At 42.5% G+C, this 23,647-nt stretch overlaps 1 protein-coding gene across 1 annotated transcript in view; it reads left to right on the top strand.

Annotated features, from left to right (window-relative positions):
* The first annotated feature begins 2,034 nt into the window (after nucleotides 1–2,034).
* LOC137460950 (uncharacterized) overlaps nucleotides 2,035–23,647 on the top strand; it is a 54,671-nt gene continuing 33,058 nt past the window's right edge. The window contains exons 1-4 of the mRNA XM_068170955.1: nucleotides 2,035–2,046; nucleotides 3,424–3,720; nucleotides 4,213–4,275; nucleotides 7,055–7,109. Coding sequence (XP_068027056.1) covers nucleotides 2,035–2,046; nucleotides 3,424–3,720; nucleotides 4,213–4,275; nucleotides 7,055–7,109 — 427 coding nt within the window. The remainder of the gene's footprint in view (nucleotides 2,047–3,423; nucleotides 3,721–4,212; nucleotides 4,276–7,054; nucleotides 7,110–23,647) is intronic.

The raw sequence follows: 23,647 nt of genomic DNA, 5'->3' as shown, positions 1-23,647 counted from the left end.
CAGAAAAGAAAGAAATGTAACTCTTGTTGTTGCAAAGAAAACATAAGGTTTATATGTTTTGACCTATGCCCCCATAAATAACCTATTTTCACGTCTGCTTCAGAACTAAGTAAGAACATAGATTAAGCAACATGTCACACAGAGTAGCTCACAAAATTCTTGCTTCTTGAGTAATCTGAAGGAGTATATGGAAAGGGAGAAGAGGAAAAAAACCATAGGCTTTTTGAAATGTAGAGGAATGGGAAAAAAATTAAAAAAGGAACTTGACTCTTCTGAGGTGGCCTGTAAAACAAAGGCATGAGAAACAGAGAAATCATAGCACCACAATGAAAATCATGGAAGAACTGAAAAGAATGCCTTGTGATGAAAGTCACAACCTAGGTACTGTTAAGCTCTTTGACAGGAAGAATAGCTTAAGGGCAACGTTTTCTAAGGTGGCTTCCTAGATTAAACTGTATTGCTCTCCTGGTTGAAGAAGAACCTTCAGTCTTCCTCCTTTTCTCTCTTCTCCTCCTTTATTTCTGTGCAGGATTTCCTTCTCTGGGCTTGCCTCCAGGCATGTCTATCACTGGAAAGGGCTACCTCATTCTGCAGTTCAAATTGAAAAGAGCTCATCCACCAAGTGAAGGCCTTCCTCCCTCCCAGGCAGGAATCCAACTGCTTCTACAGTGAATGTTTATATTTGCACTCCTTGTGATTTCATCCACATCTTATGTGTCATGACTTCTGCGGGTCTCTGATATTATTGTGGGGGTGAGCATATGAGATCTTTTATAGTTCTACCTTCATTCAAGAAATTGGTTTCAAGACAAAACTTTTCCTCTTAACCTTGTCTGCATCAAGTAAGCATTCTATTCTATTCTATTCTATTCTATTCTATTCTATTCTATTCTATTCTATTCTATTCTATTCTATTCTATTCTATTCTACTCAGGTTTGCTAAGAAAGAGGACTAGAAAAATCACTCTTTCCACCTCAATTGATGTACTTCCCTTTGGCTTTTAGCTTGCAATAACTAAGTTTTCCCTAACTCCTCCCTTCTTAGAAAGGCTCCTTACATTTCAAATTCCACTGCACAAGAGATTTCATCAACTGATTTGCAGTTGTTTATAAAAGTATTGGCTAAATAGGAACTGGGTTTTTTTAGATATTTATTTTTCTCCTGTAGGAAGGATCTCAAATGGTGTAAGACTTTGTTTTCCCTGCTGTTTGGCTTGCTTGAATGTGTAGCAATAAATTTACAACAAATAATTAATATCATTCATATGAGAGGCAAGTTGATGGGAACGGAACCAGATGTGTCAGTTGTGCATTTTTAAAATAATTGGGGTTTAGTTTAGTCAGAGCCATTATATTTCCCTTTACCACATTGGAACTAAACTCTCAGATGCTATTTATGAGTCTTTAGAAACCGAACAAAAAAACAGCCATTGTGTTGGGGGCCCTGGGACGTGCTCATGTTGCCCACAGAGTGGTCTAAACAGACAATGTGTAATATGTAATGTGCACTGACTTGCATCTCGTGAAGCCACTTATGCACTTGGCCAAGAGCAAAATACTGTTGTGTAGATGCTTTAATTTTACTCGGTGTGGGTTTTTTTTTCTGTCATCTTGTATGTTTTGTGGTCATTTATGACTGTTTAAACAGTGCAAAAAAAATTGTGCTCATAAAACCAGGGAAGATTTTGGAGCGGGGTTATCACAAAATCCAAAGTAGATAAAATTGGGGTTGATGGAGTCAGTTTAAAGAGACTGTTTGCTAATAGATAGCTCACCTATATTTATCCCTGAAGCCTTCTGCAAATCAGACTAACAGATGTCAGTATGGAAATACTGTATTGTACATACTATTTTCCTGAGACAATGTATTAATTTTGTAATTTAATTTCGCATTTAATCATTTTGTGTTAAAAAGCTCAGGTTTGAAATCACATACATATTTTCCTTAAACAGTACTTCATGGTTTGTTTGTTTTAAACTTTAGCATTTTAACATAGAAGTAGAATACACTGTGGAAATACAGGTACTACGAAGATGGCTGTGTTTGTATGTAAAACTGAAAACAATGACAACCTTCAATTTTATACATTACTGGTGCTGGAAAAATAATGTAAGAAGATGTAAATGGAAGCGAATTAAAGCAGTGTTGGGGCTCTAGTTATTTCTGGTGTTTCCATGGAAGAATGCTTCTAGGTCCTGGTGTCCTCTCCTCTCCCTTGAAGGCATGGTAGTCACCCATCATTTCCTGAGCAGCAGAGATAGACCCTTCAACTGTCACTGTATGAAAGCAGTGTCGTGGAGACCTGTATTCACTTTAGTAGTTACAGTTGATGAAGAAGTAGGTTACTCCACGCACTTGCATTTCTGTACATGCTTCTACACCTCTTGATCTCAAAGAACAGTAATGGAATGACAAGACACCTGGTAACACACAAGACATTATCTAGTGAAACCATTGGTTAATTTTCAGATTCTTAGAGGAGTGTGGTTTTATTTGCAGTTCATGCACTCTAAAAAGAAAATAAAAAAAGCACTCTATAACAGAGAATTCTGACCACCGTAATGTGAAGTGAAATTGAGTTATACAATAAAACGCATCCTGACATTATGACTTGACAGCTATTGAAGAAGGGTTAAAGAAAATTTTGTTTTGGTTTTTTTTTTTTTTTTTTTTTGAGAGAGAGTCTCAACAGTATAACATTTGGCATGTTTTTGTTGTGTGACTGCCCATGATTGATAGCCTGAGGAGTAGTACTGGTACTGATTTGTGCATTCACAGGCGTGAGGAAGGCACAGGTCCCGGTGTGCTCCTCCCATTCCTGGCTCACAGATGCTGTCAGGTGCATTGATGCTTTTGTGTGCCTAGAATCAGTCATTTTCACCTCCCGGGCCTTCAGACTGGAGTTTCTCCAATTAAAAAAAAAACAAAAAACAACTTTCCAAATGATTGCTACATTATCACAAGAACTGATGCCAGCTCTGCATCACACCGCACCTTTATGAAACACCATCTGTAATTTATAGATTAGGTTTTTATGAGGGAGAAAAGGGGCTTCTATCTGCTTGCTCAGAGAGAAAATATTTCTAAACAGCGAAGAAAGTGGTATAAGTTACATTGTTGGAAAGACTTCCCAGACTGAACAGAGCAGAAGTGTGGTTCCAGTTACGTGTAATTAGTGGCAAAATCCAACAGGTGGCACAAAAGTATTTGAATTTTATATTGATTTAAATCATATGCTGTTAAATTGCCAAATAAACGACAGCCGTATTTTCGTTAAAAAGAAAAGAAAAGAAAAAAAAAATAAAAGCGGAGGGAGTTGGGGGGTGGCGGTGGTGGGGTGACGAAGGGGGGCGCAGGAACAGGAGGTTAAAAAAAAAAGGGGGTGTGGGGGTGTGGAACGCTATCTGCATGCCACTGCCGAGTGTCGAGCATCGAGGCGGAGGCAGGCGGCTCTCTGCTCCGCGGGCAGCCACGGGCAGCCGTTCTCGAGTTCCTCTCCCTCGAACCCCGTGGAGGGCACACGGCGCTTCCCTCGACCCCTTCGCCGCCGCGCCTCGTCTCCCACCGCGCCGACGGACGAGCCCGGGCGGGGGATGCCCGCGGGCTCCTGCACCCCTTCCCGCGTTGCAAGGCGAGCGCCCTCCGCTGGCCGCCACGGGGACTGGAGCGAGGTCTCGAGCGGCTCCGGCCGGCGCTGCCTGCCTCCAGCTGGGCCCGGGGTAAGAAGGGGTGTGCGGCGCGGGATGTAGAGAGGGGCGGGTGTGGAGAGTGTGGTAACCTTGTGCCCCCCTCACCCAAGAGGTGGGGAAGATGAGGGCTGGCGAGAGGGGACCGCCTGGATTGGCAAAGGTGAGGTGAAGGCAGCCCCGAACTCCCCAGTGTCACTCCTGCACCTAGACTGGGCACAGCCCCTTCAGTGTCTGCCTTGCACTAGCAGCAAATCCAAATGTTTGCATCCTTGACTACTTCTTTTTCGGTCTGCACCTGTTGGGGCTGCCCCTTTGGACAAGCATCTCCTGGTTTTACTGGTGTAAGAAACTGACTGTCTTTGTAGGAGTAAAGTAAATAAATCCCTGAGTAAAGATCTTGAGCCTTAAATTATGGCTGCGAGCCAGTACTAATGACGAGGTTTGTAGCACTGAGAAGATAACAGATTTTTTCTTTATTTCTTCTTTTTTTTTTTTTTTTTTTTTAATGGACTTATACTGGAGGTTTGTTTTGAAGAGAGAAAACATGAAGATTCCCTGACACCTGTGGAAAAGAACATAATAAAGGTATGAGTTGCTTGGGACAGTGACACCCAGGAGGTGCAAGTACAGCTTGGCTTTTCACTTTTGAGTGTGGTGTACTATGAACATTGATTGTGGAAACTAACATTAAAATGTTAGTTTAGGCCTCATGAACAGATTCACAGCTATGTGACATAAGTTATGTGATTGCTGTTGATTTCCCTCAGTACTGGGACCAGCCTTGTTTAGCACCTTTGTTGGTGACATCGACAGTGGCATTGAGTGTGCTCTCAGCAAGTTTGCTGAAGACACTATGCAGACACACTGGAGGGAAGGGATCCATCCAGAGAGACCTTGACGAGATGGAGAGGTAGGCCCGTGACAACCTCATGAAGTTCAACATGACAAAGTGTGAGGTCCTGCATCTGGGTCAGGGCAATCCGAACTACTGGTATAGGCTGGGCAGGGGCTGGCTTGAGAGCAACCCTGAAGGAAAGCGCTTGGGGGTGCTGGTGGATGAGAAGCTCAACATGAGCCAGCAGTGAGCACTTGCAGCCCAGAAAGCCAACCAGATCCTGGGATATATCAAGAGAAGAATAGCCAGCATGTTGAGGCAGGTGATTCTCCCCCTCTACTTCACTCTGGTGAGACACCACCTAGAGTACTGCATCCAGTTTTGAGCCACTATTGCAGGAATCATCTGGACATGCTGGAACATGTCCAGAGAGGGGCCACAAGGATGATCAGAGGGCTGGAACTCCTCTCCTATGAGAACAGACTGAGAGAGTTGGGATTATTCAGTCTGGAGAAGAGAAGGTTCTGAGAAGACCTTATTGTGGCCTTCCAGTATCTGAGGGGGGCCTACAAGAAAGCTGGGGAGGGGCTTCTTAGGGTGTCAAGTAATGACAGGACTAGGGGGAATGTAACAAAACTAGAAATGGGTAGATTCAGATTGGATTTTAGGAAGAAATTCTTCCCTGTGAGGGTGGTGAGACACTGGAACAGTTTGCCCAGGGAGGTGGTAGAAGCCTCATGCCTGGAGGTTTCTGCAGCCAGGCTGGATGTGGCTGTGAGCAGCCTGCTCTAGTGTGAGGTGTCCCTGCCCATGGCAGGGGTGTTGGAACTCAAGGTCCCTTCCAAGCCTAACAATTCTATGATTCTATGATTTCTGTCTTTATTTATTACTAATCTATTGTTGTGAGTCAGGCAGAACTTTAGCAATGCTTTTGATGACAAACATGAATGTACGAGGAATAAGGGATGACTTAAATTCTTAGGCAGTAGCACACCTAAACCTGAGTCTTAAGTGCAAGCCAAAGCTCTATTTGAGAAGCTGAATGGGATAGTGAAGTTTGGTGAATTGAGGAAGAGTGAGGCAGAGAAAGGAGTGAAGAAAATATAGGGCAATTGTCATAAATCAAAAATTTACTTTAGCATAGCTGTTTACAGCAAAGGTCTGTAAGAGACTTGGGCCTGTGATAAATCAGTTAATGCAATTTAACTTTATATATTTATTCCTAATTAAAGAAAGGTATTGTGAGGCCATCATCTTGGGACTTTTAATAGTGCCAACTTACAGACAGAGAAATGTCAGAACACTCCTTAGTGAGAAGATCCTGCACAAGGGCTTGAAATGGGATCTGGTTTCCAAGGAGCAAACCAGTGATCTTATTCCTGTGGCACCAATGCAGAACAAATTGTGGTAGTAAATGGTAAATCTATTGCCACTTCAGTGTGTTTCAGTGTGAACTCTGAGAGTGACCAAATCACACCACAAAGCAAGAGTGCCTTAGAAAAAAATAGTTGTTAGGATGTGGGACTGGGCAGCTGCTGTGCTTGACTTGTAACAGACATCTGCAATATGTGTGTTACTCGGTTTGAAGCCCATGAAAAGTTCCGTCTGGTAGAAGGCTGAGGAAAACCGTTGTAGTTAATTTGTCTAAGTATGCCATCTTCCAAAGTGATCAAAGACTGGAGCTAGAGGAATTGAGTGTTTTTCTAGCAAACAGCTTGCTTAGCCAAGCCCTGCTTGAATGACAGTCACAGCTAGGCTGCCCAGATCTTGTAAAGGTCTGTGAGGTGCCCTTACAAATGGGGCCCAAGAAAAATGTGTCCAAGAGCTATTGGCAATATTTTAGTAGTAATGAAAAATTAAGGGAAACCCCTCAGACTCAGTTATTTGATTGTTCACTGGAAAACAAAACAAACCCAAAATGACCTGGACTCAAGAACATACCTATGAATTTAGATAGAGTTAATAGTCACAGGTGTTAGATATGTAAGCCATTCCATTGATGGAGAAAGGATGGATATAAAATAGAAGCAGTGCATAAAACTGCAATGGTGATCCTAAAATGTTAGTTCTAGGTCTGGGTGGTTGGAGAGCAATAAAACAGGTTTGGCTGTGAAGTGCACTGGGATAGTAACTCTGGGTAAGGAAAACTGTTAGTAGATGTGATAAAAGTGAAAAAAAAAAATTAGGAACTATGAAATTTCAAGGTTTTGAGACCACCAATATACCTTAATAGTTCTAACCAGCCTCACCTGAGGCCTCTGCCCACACCTCTGCCTGTGAATCCAGAAACCCCATTTTATCTCAGGCTTAGGAGTTCAGGTTATGTTATAGATGTGCCTCTAAAACCTGGAGGGACCTCAGACCTGTCTTGTAGGTAGCTTGTCTCCTGAATAGATGCCTTTAGGTGTATTTTAGTAATAATATTCTATCTTGTCTTTGTTTTCTGGACTGACTTTGGATGTTGGATTTGCATTGTAACCTTATCTCCAATCCTGCCTCCTACTGCTCCTGGCTGGAGTGCCTGCATAGACTCTGTACCTAGTTCATCACTTTGCCTTTGAATTGCCAGAGGCCCCTGTTACCAGTAAGTATCCTGTTCTGTGCAATGTGTTCAGATGTTGAGTGACTGTGCTTTGTTGTGCCTTGACACTGACCTCACTGGGTCATCCTTACCTTGGGCTTTGCTTTCCTTTAGGGAGCAGCTGGCCCTTGCTACTCCCTGACGAAATATAAACTCTTCTAAGTGGCTAAACTCGATTAGGCTTTGGTTGATAAGCATTCATTTATCCAAAACTGGGATAACTGATCCTACAGATTTGACCTCTGAATTTTGAATAAAGCTGGAAAGCAAAAAATCAGGGTTGAAATAGTAGGTGGATTCCAGTATGATAAATAATTGCTTAATAAGTGGCAGGGAAAAATCCTAAAATTTCATCCATAGTAATTCCTCAGACAGATGTGAGCTAGGTGAGGCAAATTGCTTGAAAGCAATATGCTTTCACAGTTGGTTTTTTTTTTCAGTGAACAAAGTTTCCTGGCTTCAGGGATAGAAACCATAATGGCAGCTAGATGTAAGGAGGGATTTGTTGAGTCTTGTCTTGAAACTTTCTTAATGGTATGAAATTAGCAGGATTCCTTGTAATAGAAACAGCTCCCTGACAGTTTTGCAGATAACTCTCACAAACAGCAAATACTCATAAAGGGGAGGGTTGCTGCATGGCATGAAACTGTGGATCTGGCTAAAGTTCAAGTAGAAAAAAAGTATGAAGAGGAATGAGAAACTCCAGGACATTGGTAGAACTTTTTAAGGGAACAAAAAGCCAAGATACATGTAGCAGATGGGAATAGCATAAGGTATTTTCTGAACACTGAAACATTCAGTAGCCATCTGACCAAGTACCTCCATCAGAGCAGAGGGAGTTGTTGGAGATTATTGAAGAAATGTATCAAGAAGCATGGGTGTTCACTATCCCTGATTCTTATTTGTAGTTTACTTATTTAGCAAGAACTGAGAGAAGTAAGATAAAAAAGCCTACAGTGTGGCATATGTGTCTCTGTATTTATAGTACAGCATGATGACCTTGTGTTGCATAGTAGAAACTTCTCAATCTGGAATACTACTGACAATCTGTGATAAGTATATGGCCAAAAATCTGAAATTAAGCCCAAATAAATCAGAGCTGCTTCAAAAAGAAGTTGTGTTCTCTGATTCTACAGTCAAGGAAGGGGGAATCTCTACTAGTGATGACAATGTATGCTATATAAGGATTACTAGTGCTCTGAGCACTCCCAGATGTGTGCAGTTTTGCAGTTTTTAAAAATAGCTGCTTTTGTGCATGGAGAAGGAAATCCATTTGAATGTGACTTGGCACTGACATGGTTAAAACCATCTGTGTTGGCCTCCTTGGGATTTAAAACGGATTCTTGCATGCATGGACTTGGATTGTCTTGAAACAAACAAAAAAGGGTAACAAGATCAATGGCTTATAGAGCAAATCTGAGCTTTTCATAAAGAGAATTAAATGTGCCACTATAAAGTAAGTGTAGGGAGTAGTTTAACTTTTTAGAAGTATGAGGATTTTCTATGACTAAGACACTGTGGATTTGGCTCCTTAGAGTCAACAATCCTGACAGTCTGATGCTTGACCAGCTGGAAAATCTGCAGTGATGATGCTGTGATCAGAGACGTGGCACTGCTGAATCTAAGCTGCAGTAGACAACGGGAAAAGGTTGATTCCCAAGTTTTTCTTGAAGGAGATTGGTGCTGAGTTTGCTTTTCATGGCTTGCAGTAAATATACATTGCTCATTGCTCTCTACAACTACCTGAAAGGTGGTTGTAGCCAGGAAGGGGTTGGTCTCTTCTCTCTAGCAACCAGCACCAGAACAAGAGGACACAGTCTCAAGCTGCACCAGGGAAGTTTAGGCTCAAGGTGAGGAGAAAGTCCTTCACTGAAAGAGTCATTCATCATTGGAATGGGCTGCCCAGGGAGGTGGTGGAGTCACCGTCTCTGTAAGTGTTCAAGAGGGGATTGGATGTGGCACTTGGTGCCATGGTCTAGTCATGAGGTCTGTGGTGACAGGTTGGACTCGATGATCCTTGAGGTGTCTTCCAGCCTTGGTGATACTGTGTGATACTGTGATACAGGTAGTGAGATTCACCACTGCTATCCCTAGGAAGAAGGAATATATGACTGCTTTCTCCAGCAGTCTCAGGTCCCCGTGACTGTTTGGTGCATGTGTTGTCTCTTTGGATCCCAGACCTGATACAATTTAAGATTCACACAGATACAAGTATCATGAACATAAGGTTATGGATACAGAATGAACAATTTTGTGACCGTCGGTTAGAGCACTCCTAAAGAAAAATGGAAATTTGTGTTGTTACTGTTGAACTTACCAGTTCACTAACCTAGTAAGAAGAGGCTTTTCTGTAAAAGAGAAGGAAGATAAAAATTCTTGATCAAAATCTTGAACTAGGACAAAACCTAGGAGGTACAGGTTATTCACAGAATCACAGAATGTTAGGGGCTGGAAGGGACCTCGAGAGACTGTCCAGTCCAACTCCCCTGCCAGAGCAGGATTACCTATGCCCGGCCACACAGGAACTCATCCAGGCAGGTCTTGAATATCTCAAGAGAGGGAGACTCCACAACCCCCCTGGGCCGCCTATTCCAGTGCTTTGTTACCCTCACAGTGAAATACTTCTTCCTCCTGTTTTCATGGAACTTCCTGTGCCTCAACTTCCACCCATTGCCCCTTGTCCTGTCATTGGGCATTACTGAGCAGAGCCTGGCTCCAAGTTCTTGGCACTCATCCTTTACACATCTATAAACATTCATGAGGTCACCCCTTAGCGTCCTGAAGAGGCCTCAGCTCCTTCAGTCTCTCTTCATAAGGAAGATGTTACACTCCCTTAATCATTTTTGTGGCACTGCGCTGGACTCTCCCAAGCAGTTCCCTGAGGTCCTTCTTGAACTGAGGGGCCCAGACCTGGACACAATATTTCAGATGTGACCTCACCAGGGCAGAGTAGAGAGGGAGGAGAACCTCTCTCAAACTACTGACCACACCCCTTCTACTCCACCTCAGGATACAATTGGCCTTTTGGCCACAAGAGCACATTGCTGATTCATGGTCTACCTCCTGTCCACTAGGACCCCCAGGTCCTTTTTTCCTTCCCTGCTCCCCAGCAGGTCAGTCCCCAACCTATATTAATCCATGGGGTTATTCTTTCCTAGGTGTGAGACTCTACACTTGCCCTTGTTGAACTTCATTACATTTCTCCCTGCCCATATCTCTAGCCTAAGTCTTGCTGAATGGCATCAAAACCCTCTGGTGTGTCAGCCACTCTGCCCAGCTCAGTGTCATCAGCAAACCTGCTGACAGTGCTCTCTGTTCCCTCATCCAGGTTGTTGATGAATACATTGAGCAGCACTGCCCCCCGTACTGACCCCTGAGGGACTCTGCTAGTTACAGGAATCCAGCTAGACTCTTTCCCATTGACCACAACTCTCTGACTTCTTTGCTTCAACCAGTTCACATCCACCTCACTACCTGATCATCCAGACCATACTGCCCCAGTTTAGCTGCAAGGATGCTGTGGGAGACAGTGTCAAATGCTTTACTGAAATCCAGATAAACCACATCCACTGCTCTACCATCATCTATCCACCTGGTTATGTCCTCATAAAAGGCTGTCAGGTTGGTAAGACATGAATTCCCCTAAGCTTAGTCTGATGCACTTCTCTTATGACCATTGTAGGAGGGAATAAGCGGAAGGAAATGTGAAGTCTTAATACACAATCAGGCTGGAGAGGTGGGCACAAGCCAACCTCATGAGGTTCAACAAGACCAAGTGCAGGGTCCTGCATCTGGGTCGAGGCAATCCCAGGTACTAATACAGGCCGGGCAGGGGCTGGTTTGAGAGCAACCCTGAAGAAAAAGGGTTGGGGGTTCTGGTGGATGAGAAACTCAACATAAGCCTCCAGTGTGCACTTGCAGCCCAGAAAGCCGATCACATCCTGGGCTGCATCAAGAGAAGCGTGGCCAGCAGGTTGAGGGAGGTGATTCTCCCCCTCTACTCAGCTCTGGTGAGACCCCACCTGGAGTATTGCATTCAATTCTGGAGCCCCTATTACAAGAGGGATATGGACATGCTGGAAGGTGTCCAGAGAAAGGCCATGAGGATTATCTCATGCGGGACCACCTCTCCTATGAGGACAGACTGAAAGAGTTGGGGCTGTTCAGTCTGCAGAAGAGAAGGCTCTGAGGTGACCTAATTGTGGCCTTCCAGTATCTGAAGGGGGCCTACTGGAAGGCTGGGGAGGGACTTCTCAGGATATCCAGTAGTGATAGGACTAGGGAGAATGGAATGAAGCTGGAGGTGGGGAGATTCAAGCTGGACATGAGGGGGAAGTTCCTCACCATGAGAGTGGTGAAGTCCTGGAATGGGTTGTCCAGGGAGGTGGTTGAGGCCCCGTCCCTGGAGGTGTTTAAGCCCAGGCTGGATGAGGCTCTGGCCAGCCTGATCTAGTGTGAGGTGTCCCTGCCCATGGCAGGGGGGTTGGAACTAGATGATCCTTGTGGTCCCTTCCAACCCTCACTGATACTATGATATACTATGGTTGTAAAATAGAAGAGGGGTGATGTGACACAACAGAGAAGTTAACAGGGAATTTTGTCTGGGGAGAAGGAATCCAAATATAAAAAAGATGCATTCTCATATTCTGAGATGCAGAATGAAGAGGGGAGTAAAGCCTACTCAGGTTTTCTCAGTGGTGAGGTGAGAGAGAAAAAGCCAAGACAGCTATAAGAACTGGAGTTCATGACAAACCACCAAATCAGAATGATCAACTGGATGGGGATTTTCATTAATGATATGTAGAATCAAATCACCCATAGTACGGGAATTAGTGATAATAGAAGAATTTAACTATCTGAATTTCTTTTATGAAAGGAATATAGCAAGACACAGATTATTTAACAGGTCCTTAAAATGCACTTGTGATGATTTTGATACGAACTGTGGGGAAAAAATGTAGAAAGGAAAGTATTTTAGATTTTTTTTTTTTTTGGCAGTGAATTTAGACTGTTCAGGCAGAAAATAAGATATAGATAACAGTGATCAGGAAGTGGTAGCTGTGGATTCCCAATTCCTTTATTATTTTAGTGTGGCATGGCACTGCTACAGTGCCATTGAAAGGCCAATATGCACACTGCACTCTCCACAGCTCTGGAGGCACTGCCCCTGCCCCACAGGAGGAGATGGAGGAATGGCAAATTCTGGGTGACCTTGTGTGAGCAGTGTGCCCAAGGGCTCCACTTGGTGCCACTCCACCAGCTCTGCATCACCCAAACTGCTCTGTTTCTGCTGCTTCTGTGGAGGGCCCTCCTTTTTGAAGTGTGCACCTGCCACCAAGAACTATGAGCTATATCAGGGAATGGTGATGGCTTTTCCTTTGCTATTTAACTCTGTCACTCTTCCTCTCTTTCTCTCTCTCTAATTTTCTCTCTATTTTTCCTTCCCATTTTCCCTCTGCTCTGGTCCAATCTAATAAATTCAATTCATCAGCCCTTTGGTGTCAGTTTGCCTTTATTTATTCCAAAGGAATTATTTGAATTTTAGCATGACCCCCTGCTGCTGGCCAGAGTTGGAACAGGATAACTGGATCATGACAGTAGTCTAGAAGGACTACTGGCAAAACAACTGCGGCTTTTAGGGAAGCACTCTTCAGTAAACTCAAGCAGAGAAGGGCGACAAAGCTGGTGAGAGGTCTGGAGCACAGGCCTATGAGGAGAGGCTGAGGGAGCTGGGGTTGCTTAGCCTGGAGAGGAGGCCTTATTTCTGTCTGCAACTACCTGAAGGGAGGTTGTAGCCAGATGGGGGTTGATCTCTTCTCTCAGGCAACCAGCACCAGAACAAGAGGACACAGTCTCAAGCTGGAGGTGTTTAAGAAGAGCCTGGATGGGCTGCTTGGTGCCATGGTTTAGTTCATTAGATAGTGTTGGGTGATAGCTCTCAAAGGTCTTTCCCAACCTGGTCTATTCTTCTCTTCTCTTCTCTTCTCTTCTCTTCTCTTCTCTTCTCTTCTCTTCTCTTCTCTTCTCTTCTCTTCTCTTCTCTTCTCTTCTCTTCTCTTCTCTTCTCTTCTCTTCTCTTCTCTTCTCTTCTCTTCTCTTCTCTTCTCTTCTCTTCTCTTCTCTTCTCTTCTCTACTTATAAGTATACTTATAAGTATATATCAGTATATATATACTTTTATATATATATATACTTATAAGTATTTATATATGTATATATATATAAAAGTATATCTATGATCTAAAGACCCCTGTGCAGAGATGTATAGATACATAGCACATATATGCATTTTATGTATACACATATGCATGCAACTAAGATCCTTTTGTATAATAAAGTTGCATTGATAAGGGTACATAATTCCTTAAATACACACATAAGGCTAATACTGAGGTGCTGTAGGAATACAGCAGTTGCATATTGCTACATAACTGCCTCATCTAGTCTCTTCTTAAACACCTCCCTGAGCAGCCCATTCCAGAATCAGTCAGGGTTGGAAGGGACCACAAGGATCATCTAGTTCCAATCTCCCAGCAATGGACAGGGATTCCTCACACTAGATCAGGCTGGCCAGAGCCTCATCCAGCCTGGGCTTAAACACCTCCAGGGACGGGGCCTCAACCACCTCCCTGGACAACCCATTCCAGGGCTTCACCACTCTCATGGTGAAGAACCTCCTCCTCACATCCAGCCTGAATCTCCCCACCTCCAGCTTCATTCCATTCCCCCTAGTCCTATGACTATCTGAGATCCTTAGAAGTCCCTCCCCAGCCTTCCTGTAGGCCCCCTTCAGATACTGGAAGGCCACAATTAGGTCACCTCGGAGCCTTCTCTTCTGCAGACTGAACAGCCCCAACTCCTTCAGTCTGTCCTCATAGGAGAGGTGCTCCAGCATGAGATAATCCTCACGGCCCTTCTCTGTACATGTTTCGGCACATCCATATCCCTCTTGTAATAGGGGCTCCAGAACTGGATGCAGTACTCCAGGTGGGGCAATCTCTCTTTCTGTGAAGAACTTCCTTCTAAGATCAAGCCTAAACCTCCTCCTGCACAGCTTGAGTCTGTGGCCTCTTATTCTGCCACTGGTTACATGGGGGAAGAGACCAACCCCCACCGACCTACTTTCCGGAAGTTGTAGACAGCAACAAGGTCTCCCCTGAGCCTCCTCTTCTCCAGGTTAAACAATCCCAGCTCCCTCAGCCTCTCCTCATGGGGCTTGTTCCTGAGGTCTCTCCCCAGCCTTGTTGCCCTTCTCTGGGCAAGTTCAAGTGTCTCAATATCTTAGATTGGGGAGCCCAGAACTGGACACAGTAGTCAAGGTGTGGCCTAACCAGTGCTGAGTACAGGGGCACAATGATTTCCCTGCTCCTGCTGGCCACGCTATTTCTGATGCAGGCCAGGATGCTATTGGCATCTCAGTCCTGATGCCAATGGATTCAGCATTAGAAGATGGTTTATTTGGTCAGCAGGCTGTAGTTGCACATACTCGTTGGTAAGGTCTCCCAGAGATGATTCTGTTATCTGCAGAGTGTTGGGGAATAAGCATTTTTGAGCCAAGCATATCCTGCTGTTCTGCAATGACTCCTTGTGCTTTTAGAGAAGTGCTGAAATTGCTTTTTTGTCTTTGGCAGTACAAAACTACTTTGTGCACGATAAGAATCTAGGAATTTTTTTTTTTATTTCATGAACTAAAGATTAAATAGCAATTAATAGAGTAATTACTGACACAGGAATCTGATAATCTGATTGTGAACAGTGTCATGGTGCCTTAGAGTGATAATAACTCTTAGACGACTAAGTACATGCTGCTGATGCTAGATGTTGCCTTGTTTGTTCCACCTCAGCCTTCTCTTGCATGCATTTCTGTCCCATCCTTGTCCTGGCAAAAGTTTTCATGTAGTGTAGTGCGAAGTGGGGCTCTGTAGCAACCTGATGGAAAAGTAAGCTGGTAGGAAAAACGTGAGATCATATCCTGACCTGACTCACATTAAAGTTCTTCATGCCAATGCAAGGACCTGAGAAACTGTTGCAAGTCAAAGCTCAACCTTTTCAAAAAGGCTTTTCCCTGCATTTCAACAACACTCTCCCCTGATGAAGAAACAAAGGGGGAGACTGTGGTCTCCTCCTTATTTATCTGTTGACATTGCTGTGAAGAAGTTTTACTCTTTCCCAGTCAAGAGCGCTTTGAATTTTTGGTACTTTAACTGTATTTGTGATAATTTCTGTTCTGTATTGATGCTGATAACCACGCTGATTTTAACAGCCATCAAAGCACTAATTCACCTTCTGGCCCAGTTTCATCTGTCACTGGTCTTTGTTCAAACTCACCAAGTCATGATCTGCCTTTTTGTTTTGGGGAGTGGGTGGGGAAGGTTTGCTTTGGTGTACTGTGCCAGGAAAAAAAATTGGCACGTCCCATTCAATTTCCATGGTGTTGTTGAGGTTAGATGACCCTGACAATCTGTGCTGCAATTATTGGCTCATTGCTTGTAGCTAGTAGCCTACTTAGTGACGATTCTTAATTCAATCATATCTAGTGCCTTCTCCCAATGTCTGGAGTACAGATTCCTGGTTATTCTACTACTTTGATTTAAAGATGTCATTGTACATGACAAAATCCAATTTAAATAATATAAATTTTTGTTAGCTTTGGCTATATGTGCCACAGGTTTGTTGGCTGTAGCATCCAAAAATGGGTTGCCTCCACCCACATCATTAACTGTTGTCATATTACAGTCTATAGTTAGTCCTGATCTTTGTCAGGAGGTTTATCTCCTGTCAGGATAGATAATGTCACAACAGCTAACAGTATTTCTCTTTCCAATGATGTTACAGAGATCTTTATCCATATTTATATATAATTATGGATCTTTTACAAACTTTCACCTTAATTCCAGCAGAAACTGTTTTATCTTTTAAAAACTGAACTTCTGTTAAGCCTGTGCTTTACTTAAAAATACTTTATAGCCTGTTAAATATCCTACTGCTCTCAATGCCATCATTCCTTGATGGTATCAGTCCTTCTGTATCTATACTCCATTTCTGAAGTCTGTGTTATCAAGCTTCTGTTTCCTCCTTGACATTCATTTTCACATCCTATAAGTGTATTTAAAGATCTTCCATTGTGCTGAGAATGATCCTGAGAGTCCTTTGCAGATGGGAATTGTTTCTTTGATGCTTTTGTAGAGCTGACTCAGGAATGCCATTTTCTGTTACCTGATTGCTGTTCACAGTCTTAATACTTTTTATTTACCACAGTTTTTTTAAAATCTGTCTCTGAATTATCATTTACCTTACATTTTGTCTTGCTTTGAGATGTATCATTTTGCAGTTTAAAACTGTTCTTACCAGTTGTGTTGGCTTTAATCTCAGGTAGTTATTTCCTTGGGCATTCAAGTAAAATTTCTCTCTTGAAAAATTACTTCCTTCAGTAAATACATCTCAACAGTTAAGCATTTTTCCAACCTGGTCTATTCTATTCTATTCTATTCTATTCTATTCTATTCTATTCTATTCTATTCTATTCTATTCTATTCTATTCTATTCTAAGTTAGTTATACCACTCATCTTTTAACTACTGGTTAGTTTATTCTCTTATTAGGCTTTTATTCCCTCTCCAGGGACTTATGTGCCTGAAGTTCATACAAATGTCTACTTGTTTGCAAGTATTACCTGAAGCAGCCTGTCCTTGATTTTTATTTATTTATTCATTTATTTATTTTCAGTAGGAAATGATCAGTACTGGTTTGGGGCATTCATAATTGTTTTCCAGGTTCCTTGTTGTGCTTCTCAGTTGCAGATTTACCTGCCAATTGCACCAAACAGATGTGGTTCCATACTGGCTTTCTGATTCCCTTCCATGACTAGGCTAACAGTCTGTAACAAGGAGGCTGTGCTTGCACAGACCTGCCTTTCCATGTGGTGCTGTGAATCGTCAGCACTCCCTTCTGTGTGCCATTTTTAATTCTATTTGAATATCCCTTCTGTTTTATTTCTGTGGTTCAGTGTGCTGACTTGATTTGCCTTCAGTTTCTAGTGCCTGACATTCTCATCATATTTCAGAGCTAGCATCCATTTCCTTCCTTCTTGCTGCCCTTATATTTTACTTTTATTCTCTAGGGCATCAAACCTCCTTCTCAGTTCTGTTTCATATTCACAAGTTAGTCTAATCCTTTGAGTTTTCCTTATCTTTTTCTTCCATGAGCAGCTATCCTCAGCTGGCAATGCTTTTCATCTCTGCTTGTTGAGGTGTACAGCCTCTCTATTTTGGCTTTTCTTTGTTTACTGAACTACCTGAGGATGCAAATTGAGCTCAGATTACCTGCTGTTATCAGGGGTGACACAATCATTGTTCTCTATGATACTTATGCCTTGAAACTTCATCATTTCTCTTGGTAAAGATATTACATGTTGCATATGTTACTGTACTATTTGCCGAGGCAGGGATAATAATAAATAATAATAATAATAATAATAATAATAATAATAATAATAATAATAATAATAATAATAATAATAATAGTAATAATAAAAAAAAAAAAGTTGGAAGAGACCTTCAAGATCATCGTGTCCAACCCATCAACCAATCCAACCCACCTAAACAACTAAACCATGCAACCAAGCACCCCATCAAGTCTCCTCCTGAACACCTCCAATGATGGTGACTCCACCACCTCCATGTGCAGCACATTCCAAGGGCCAATCACTCTCTCTGTAGAGAACTTCTTCCTAACATCCAACCTAAACCTCCCCTGGTGCAGCCTGAGACTGTGTCCTCTTGTTCTGGTACTGGCTGCCTGGGAGAAGAGACCAACATCCACCTGGCTACAACCTCCCTTCAGGTAGTTGTAGAGAGCAATGAGGTCACCCCTGAGTCTCCTCTTCTCCAGGCTAAGCAACCCCAGCTCCCTCAGCCTCTCCTCATAGGGCTTGTGTTCCAAACCCCTTACCAGGACCATGTTGTGCCTCCTTTGCTCCACAAATTTTTTTGTTCAATATATATAAGACTATATGAGCATTTCTTTTGCTATGTGTCATATAGAAATAATAATTTACAGTGAAAAGTCTCAGTGGTATCTTTAAAAATATATAATTATAGGAAATGTGACTGCACCCTGGAATTAAATATAGACTTTGACTAATTTGAGTAGAGCTGCAGTCCCACATTTCATTTCACACAGCACAAATGTGTTTTGTAAAAAGAAGGAGCAATTTCAGTAAGAATCATAGAATTGTGTTGATTGGAATAGACCTTTCAGATCAGCAAGTCTGCTAACCTTGTGCTATCAAGTCTACATGTCCCTGACCACTACATCTACATCTTTTAAATACCTTCAGGGATGATCTGTTTCCCTTGGCAGCTTGCTCCAGGGCTTGATAACCCTTTCTTTCAGTGAAGGAATTTTTCCTAATGTTGAATCTAAACCTCCCGGGGCACCACTTGAGGCCATTTTCTTTTGTGCTATTGATTGCTGCTTGGAAGAAGAGGCAAAGCTGCACCTTACTACAACCTCCTCTCAGGTAGATGTAGAGTGTGATATGCTCTCCCCTCAGCCTTTTCCTTTCCTCCAAACTGAACAAATCCAGTTCCCTCAGCTGCTTCTCATAAGAATTGTGCTCTAGACCATTCACCAGCTTTGTCCTCCTTGTTTAGGCATGCTCCAGCACCCTAACAACCTTCTTGAAGTGAGGGGCCCAAAACTGAACACAGTATTTGAAGTAGTGTTATGTATATTAATTATGAAATATTAATAAAGCACATATATCAATAAAATATGGATTAGTATTTATTAATATGAAAAATGGCCAAAAAAACTTAGTAATGAGTTTGGTGTATGGCTGTAATATATTTACAATGGATATGTAAAGTATATGGGCAATGATAAAATTTAAACAGTATTAAGCAAACCGGGGAAATAACACTGGGAAAGACAATCTGCCATATGTCCACTAGGGGGAGACTCGACAGGAACCCTGCCAAAATGGCGGCAGTTAGATGAAATCTTCTACAGAGAGACTTTATAGAAAATAACTAATTAGTCACAATATTGTTTCTCCAGAATTCTCTCTGAGGATGAAATATACAGAATACAGAATTAACCAGGTTGGAAAAGACCTTTGAGATCATCAAGTCCAACCTACCACCTAACACCATCTAATCAACTAAACCATGGCACTAAGTGCCGCATCCAGTCTTTTTAACCACTTCCAGTGATAGTGACTCCACCACCTCCATGGGCAGCCCATTCCAATGACCAATCTCTCTTTCTGTGAAGAACTTCTTCCTAACATCCAGCCTAAACCTCCCCTGGTGCACCTTGAGACTGTGTCCTCTTGTTCTGGTGCTAGTTGCCTGAGAGAAGAGACCAACCTCCACCTGTCCACAACCTCCCTTCAGGTAGTTGTAGACAGCAATAAGGTTTCCCCTGAACATTCTCTTCTCCAGGCTAAGAAACCCCAGCTCCCTCAGCCTCTCCTCATAGGGCTTGTGCTTGAGGCCCCTCCCCAGCTTTGTTGCCCTTCTCTGGACATGCTCGAGCATGTCAACATGTTTCCTAAACTGAGGGGCCCAGAACTGGACACAGTCCTCAAGGTGTGGCCTAACCAGTGCTGAGTAGAGGGCAGAATAACTTCCTCACTCCTGCTAGCCACACTATTGCTGATGCAGGCCAGGGTGCCATTGGCCTGGGCACACTGCTGGTTCATATTCAGCCTACTGCCAAAAAATACCACCAGGTCCCTTTCTGACAGACAGCTTTCCAGCCACACTTTCCCAAGCCTGTAGTGTCTCTCTGGTCCCAGGTCAAGTCCTACTGGTCCTTATGATCCTTTCTTGATGCCGGTGGGGAAATCTCTCCAAGTATTGTTACTAGGGAGACATCTTTTGTAATCAATGTCACACCTGCTGATGTCCAAACTCCTCCTTTCTCTTTCCCTTGTGCCCCTCTTGACCAAGGTGTCCACATATGCTCAAGGAGAGCTGTCCAAGGTATGGTTTGGGCCCAAGGAGGTGTATTCAAGGCATGATCTGCCTTGGAGGCATTTAACTTTTGACCTAGAGGTGTGTTTTCATATTACAATGACATTATAATGAATAGAGTTCACCTAAGGTTCACAGTTCCCTTAGCAACACCAGGTCATCAATCCCTTTTGACAGCAGTTATGGTTCTTCCTTCCAAAAGAATAAGATGGGACAGTGAAACTATCCATCATACCTGACACATCCAGACTCTTGGTACCAGGTAGGCCTCTTCCCATAGGAGCTGCACCTGCATATCCATGGAGATTGCATTGCATTGTACAGGCTCAGTAACTTAATCAGTAAATTATTACTGAGCAGGCTGCTGCAAATTCATGGTGTTAGCCTGAAAATTAGTGCAAGTTTTGGTCTATGGGGGTCCTGATTCCTGATGACAATGATGAGACAGATAAGGCTCTTTGGATCACTTTTTTCAACCTGTTTCATGAGGGCAGCGTGGATAACTGTGACTCTGGAAGAAACCCACAAGAGCCAGCTGTAACTTCTGCACAAACACAGCACACACAGTGCTGAAATTGAAAGGAGCAAACCTCTACTGCATCTTTGTACTCTGATTTTGAAACAGGACTTGATCCAAAAAGGAAAATGTACAAAGTATACTCATTTGTATAATTTGTATACTTACCAAGGGTAAGTGAGAGCATTGTTAGTACTGATGTTAGGAAGAAATTCTTCACAGAAAGAGAGATTGGCCATTGGAATGGGCTGCCCAGGGAGGTGGTAGAGTCACCATCACTGGAAGTGTTTAAAAAGAGACTGGATGAGACACTTTCTGCCATGGGTTAGTTGATTAGATGGTGTTGGGTGATAGGTTGGGCTTGATGATCTCAAAGTTCTTTCCCAACCTGGTTAATTCTGTATTCTGGAATGTATGGACACATGACAGGAAGGATAAACAGTGTTTCACTTTGTAACTGCAGGGCCTTGGAAGAATAAAAAATAAAGATGACTAAAAATGTAATAAAGATGACAATAAGAAAACAGCAAGTGGCTAGTGTAGGGTATTTAATACTGTTTAACTGAATGATTCTAGAAAAAGACTTGGTAAATAAAACTTAAATTTGAGTTAAAATTGTCAAGAGAATATAGCAAACTAAGTGCAGGGAGTTTTATTATAGGTAGAAGTAAAGCTTCTCCAGTTGGAATAGTTGTCACTAAAACACGCCAAAACATACTGACAGCTCAGAATAAATGCATATTGCCTCTGTGTGTGGTGGGGAGAGGCCTTTAAATACCAAAAGAAGGATGCTGTGGATAAAGAACATGACTAAACATGCCATAAGTAAGCAAAATTTCTGAAAATGAGACAATACAGCTGAAAAATGCAACTTGCTGTTCGGAAGTTAACACTCAAGGTGAGCAGAAAGTTCTTCACTGAGAGAGTTGTTAGCCATTGGAATGTGCTGCCCAGGGAGGTGGTGGAGTCACCGTCCCTGGAGGTGTTCAAGAGGGGATTGGACGTGACACTTGGTGCCATGGTCTAGTCAACAGGTCTGTGGTGACAGGTTGGACTTGATGATCTTTGAGGTCTCTTCCAACCTTGGTGATACTGTGATTTCCCAAGATCCTTTCAGTTAACTCTTTTCTGGTTTTCCACCTCTCTATTACTGTATGGGATATAATATTTCTGTAGCATTTCCACTTAACTCAGAAATTTGCAACACCTAACTTTAAAACAGTTCTATTCCTGCACTCTTTGCAGTTCCAAGACTCTTTTGCTGTTTACAGCCAAACTTACAAATGCTTCAGAATGGTTTCTCTTCAAGGACCTCTCTTCCATCCTCAAGATTCATCCCCACATGTAAGAAGACAGGCAAAGGTGGCAGAAGACTCACACAGGGAGAGTTGCTAGCCATTAGAATGTGCTGCCCAGGGAGGTGGTGGAGTTGCTGTCCCTGGAGGTGTTCAAGAGGCAATTGGATGTGGCACTTGGTGCCATGGTCCAGTCATGAGATCTTGGGTGACAGGTTGGACTTGATGATCTTTGAGGTCTTTTCCAACCTTGTTGATTCTATGATTCTATGATTCTATGTGTGTACATTCAAGAACAACTTGGTAAGGTTTTCCAGATGGCAAACATATTTGATGGGGGAAAATGTTGGTGGATCTTTCTCAAATCTAATTAGTGAGGCATCTGAGCAAATGGACAAAAAAGGACAAGAATAAATCTCCAGACGGAGATGGCATTCACTCAGGAGCTCTGGAGAAACATGGAGATGAAACAGCTAAATGAGTAAGATACATGACCACTCAAATCTATCCTGGTATCAAAGATGGATAATTTCCTGCCAGTTTTTAAAACAGTATCTCCAGGGAATATCTGGGGAACTACATGTCATTAAGTTCAGTGTCAGGTAAGATGGAAGAAACTGTTCTGAAGAATATCAGTATTAGATGGACATTAAAATTGAGGTTTGTCAGTGTTCTCTGGATTCAATAAACATATTTCCTGAAACAATTTATCAAGACTTCTCACAAAAGTCTTTAGAGAACTAAGAGACCATGGGATATCAGGAGAGGTTCTCATAGGGATTAATAGTGGATTATAAACTAGGTAACAAAGTGCATCATGTTTTAATCCCAACTGGCAGCTAAGCACTATGCAGCTCCTTGCTCACTCCCGCTCCCTTCTGGTGGGATGGAGAAGAGAATTAAAATAAGGAGTTGAGATAAGAAAAGTTTAGTAACTAAATTATAACTAACAATAATAAGATAATAACTAAACCAAATAAAATAATTAAAAAATAATAAGATAATAGTAATTTGGATGAAAAGGAATAAAACAAATAAAATGAAATAAATAAATCCTGGAAAAGAGAAGCAATGCACAATGCTTACCTTCTGCTGACCCAGGCTCAAGCAGTGATCCAACCCCTTCCAACCAACATCCACCAGTTTCTATACCAAGCATGGTGGTTTGGAGCTATACCTAGCTCTATAGTATGGAATAACCTTTTGACTAGTTGGGATCATTGGTCCTGGCCATGTTCCCTGCCAGCTTCTTGTGCACCTGCTTGCTGGCAAAGCATAGGAAATGGAAAAATACTTAGCTTAGAATAAGCACTACTTAGCAACAAACAAAACATGGGTGTGTTATCAATCTCACACTGAACCCAAAACACAGCACTTCAGCAGCTAACAGGAAGAAAATTAACTATTCCAGTTGAAACCAGGAGAGAAGAGCATAGGTAAAACATTTTTTTTCTCACAGTGGAAGAAATTTGCCAGTGAATTCTGCTATTCTGTGCTGCAATGTGCTTTTTAGCATATTCATAAATGATCATCAAAAGAACAAATATTGAGGCAACAATGTTTGCTGATGATACCATCTAGTGATAATAAAGAGCTGCAAAGCAATCTAAGGATGCTATGATAAAACAGCTGATTAAATTCTATGTGCATTAATAGGCAATGATGCCCTTAAGAGGAGGGAGGGGGGAAGAATGGTCCTAATTCTGCATATTTGTGGATGGGTTGTGAGTCGTCTATTACAACCCTACAT

This window comes from Melanerpes formicivorus, unplaced genomic scaffold (genome assembly GCF_026170545.1).
Source record: "Melanerpes formicivorus ecotype bairdi unplaced genomic scaffold, bMelFor1.0.p_v2 SCAF_928, whole genome shotgun sequence".
Taxonomy (NCBI): Eukaryota; Metazoa; Chordata; class Aves; order Piciformes; family Picidae; genus Melanerpes; species Melanerpes formicivorus.
Note: the sequence above shows the minus strand (reverse complement) of the source record. Positions and strands in the feature narration are given on the sequence as shown.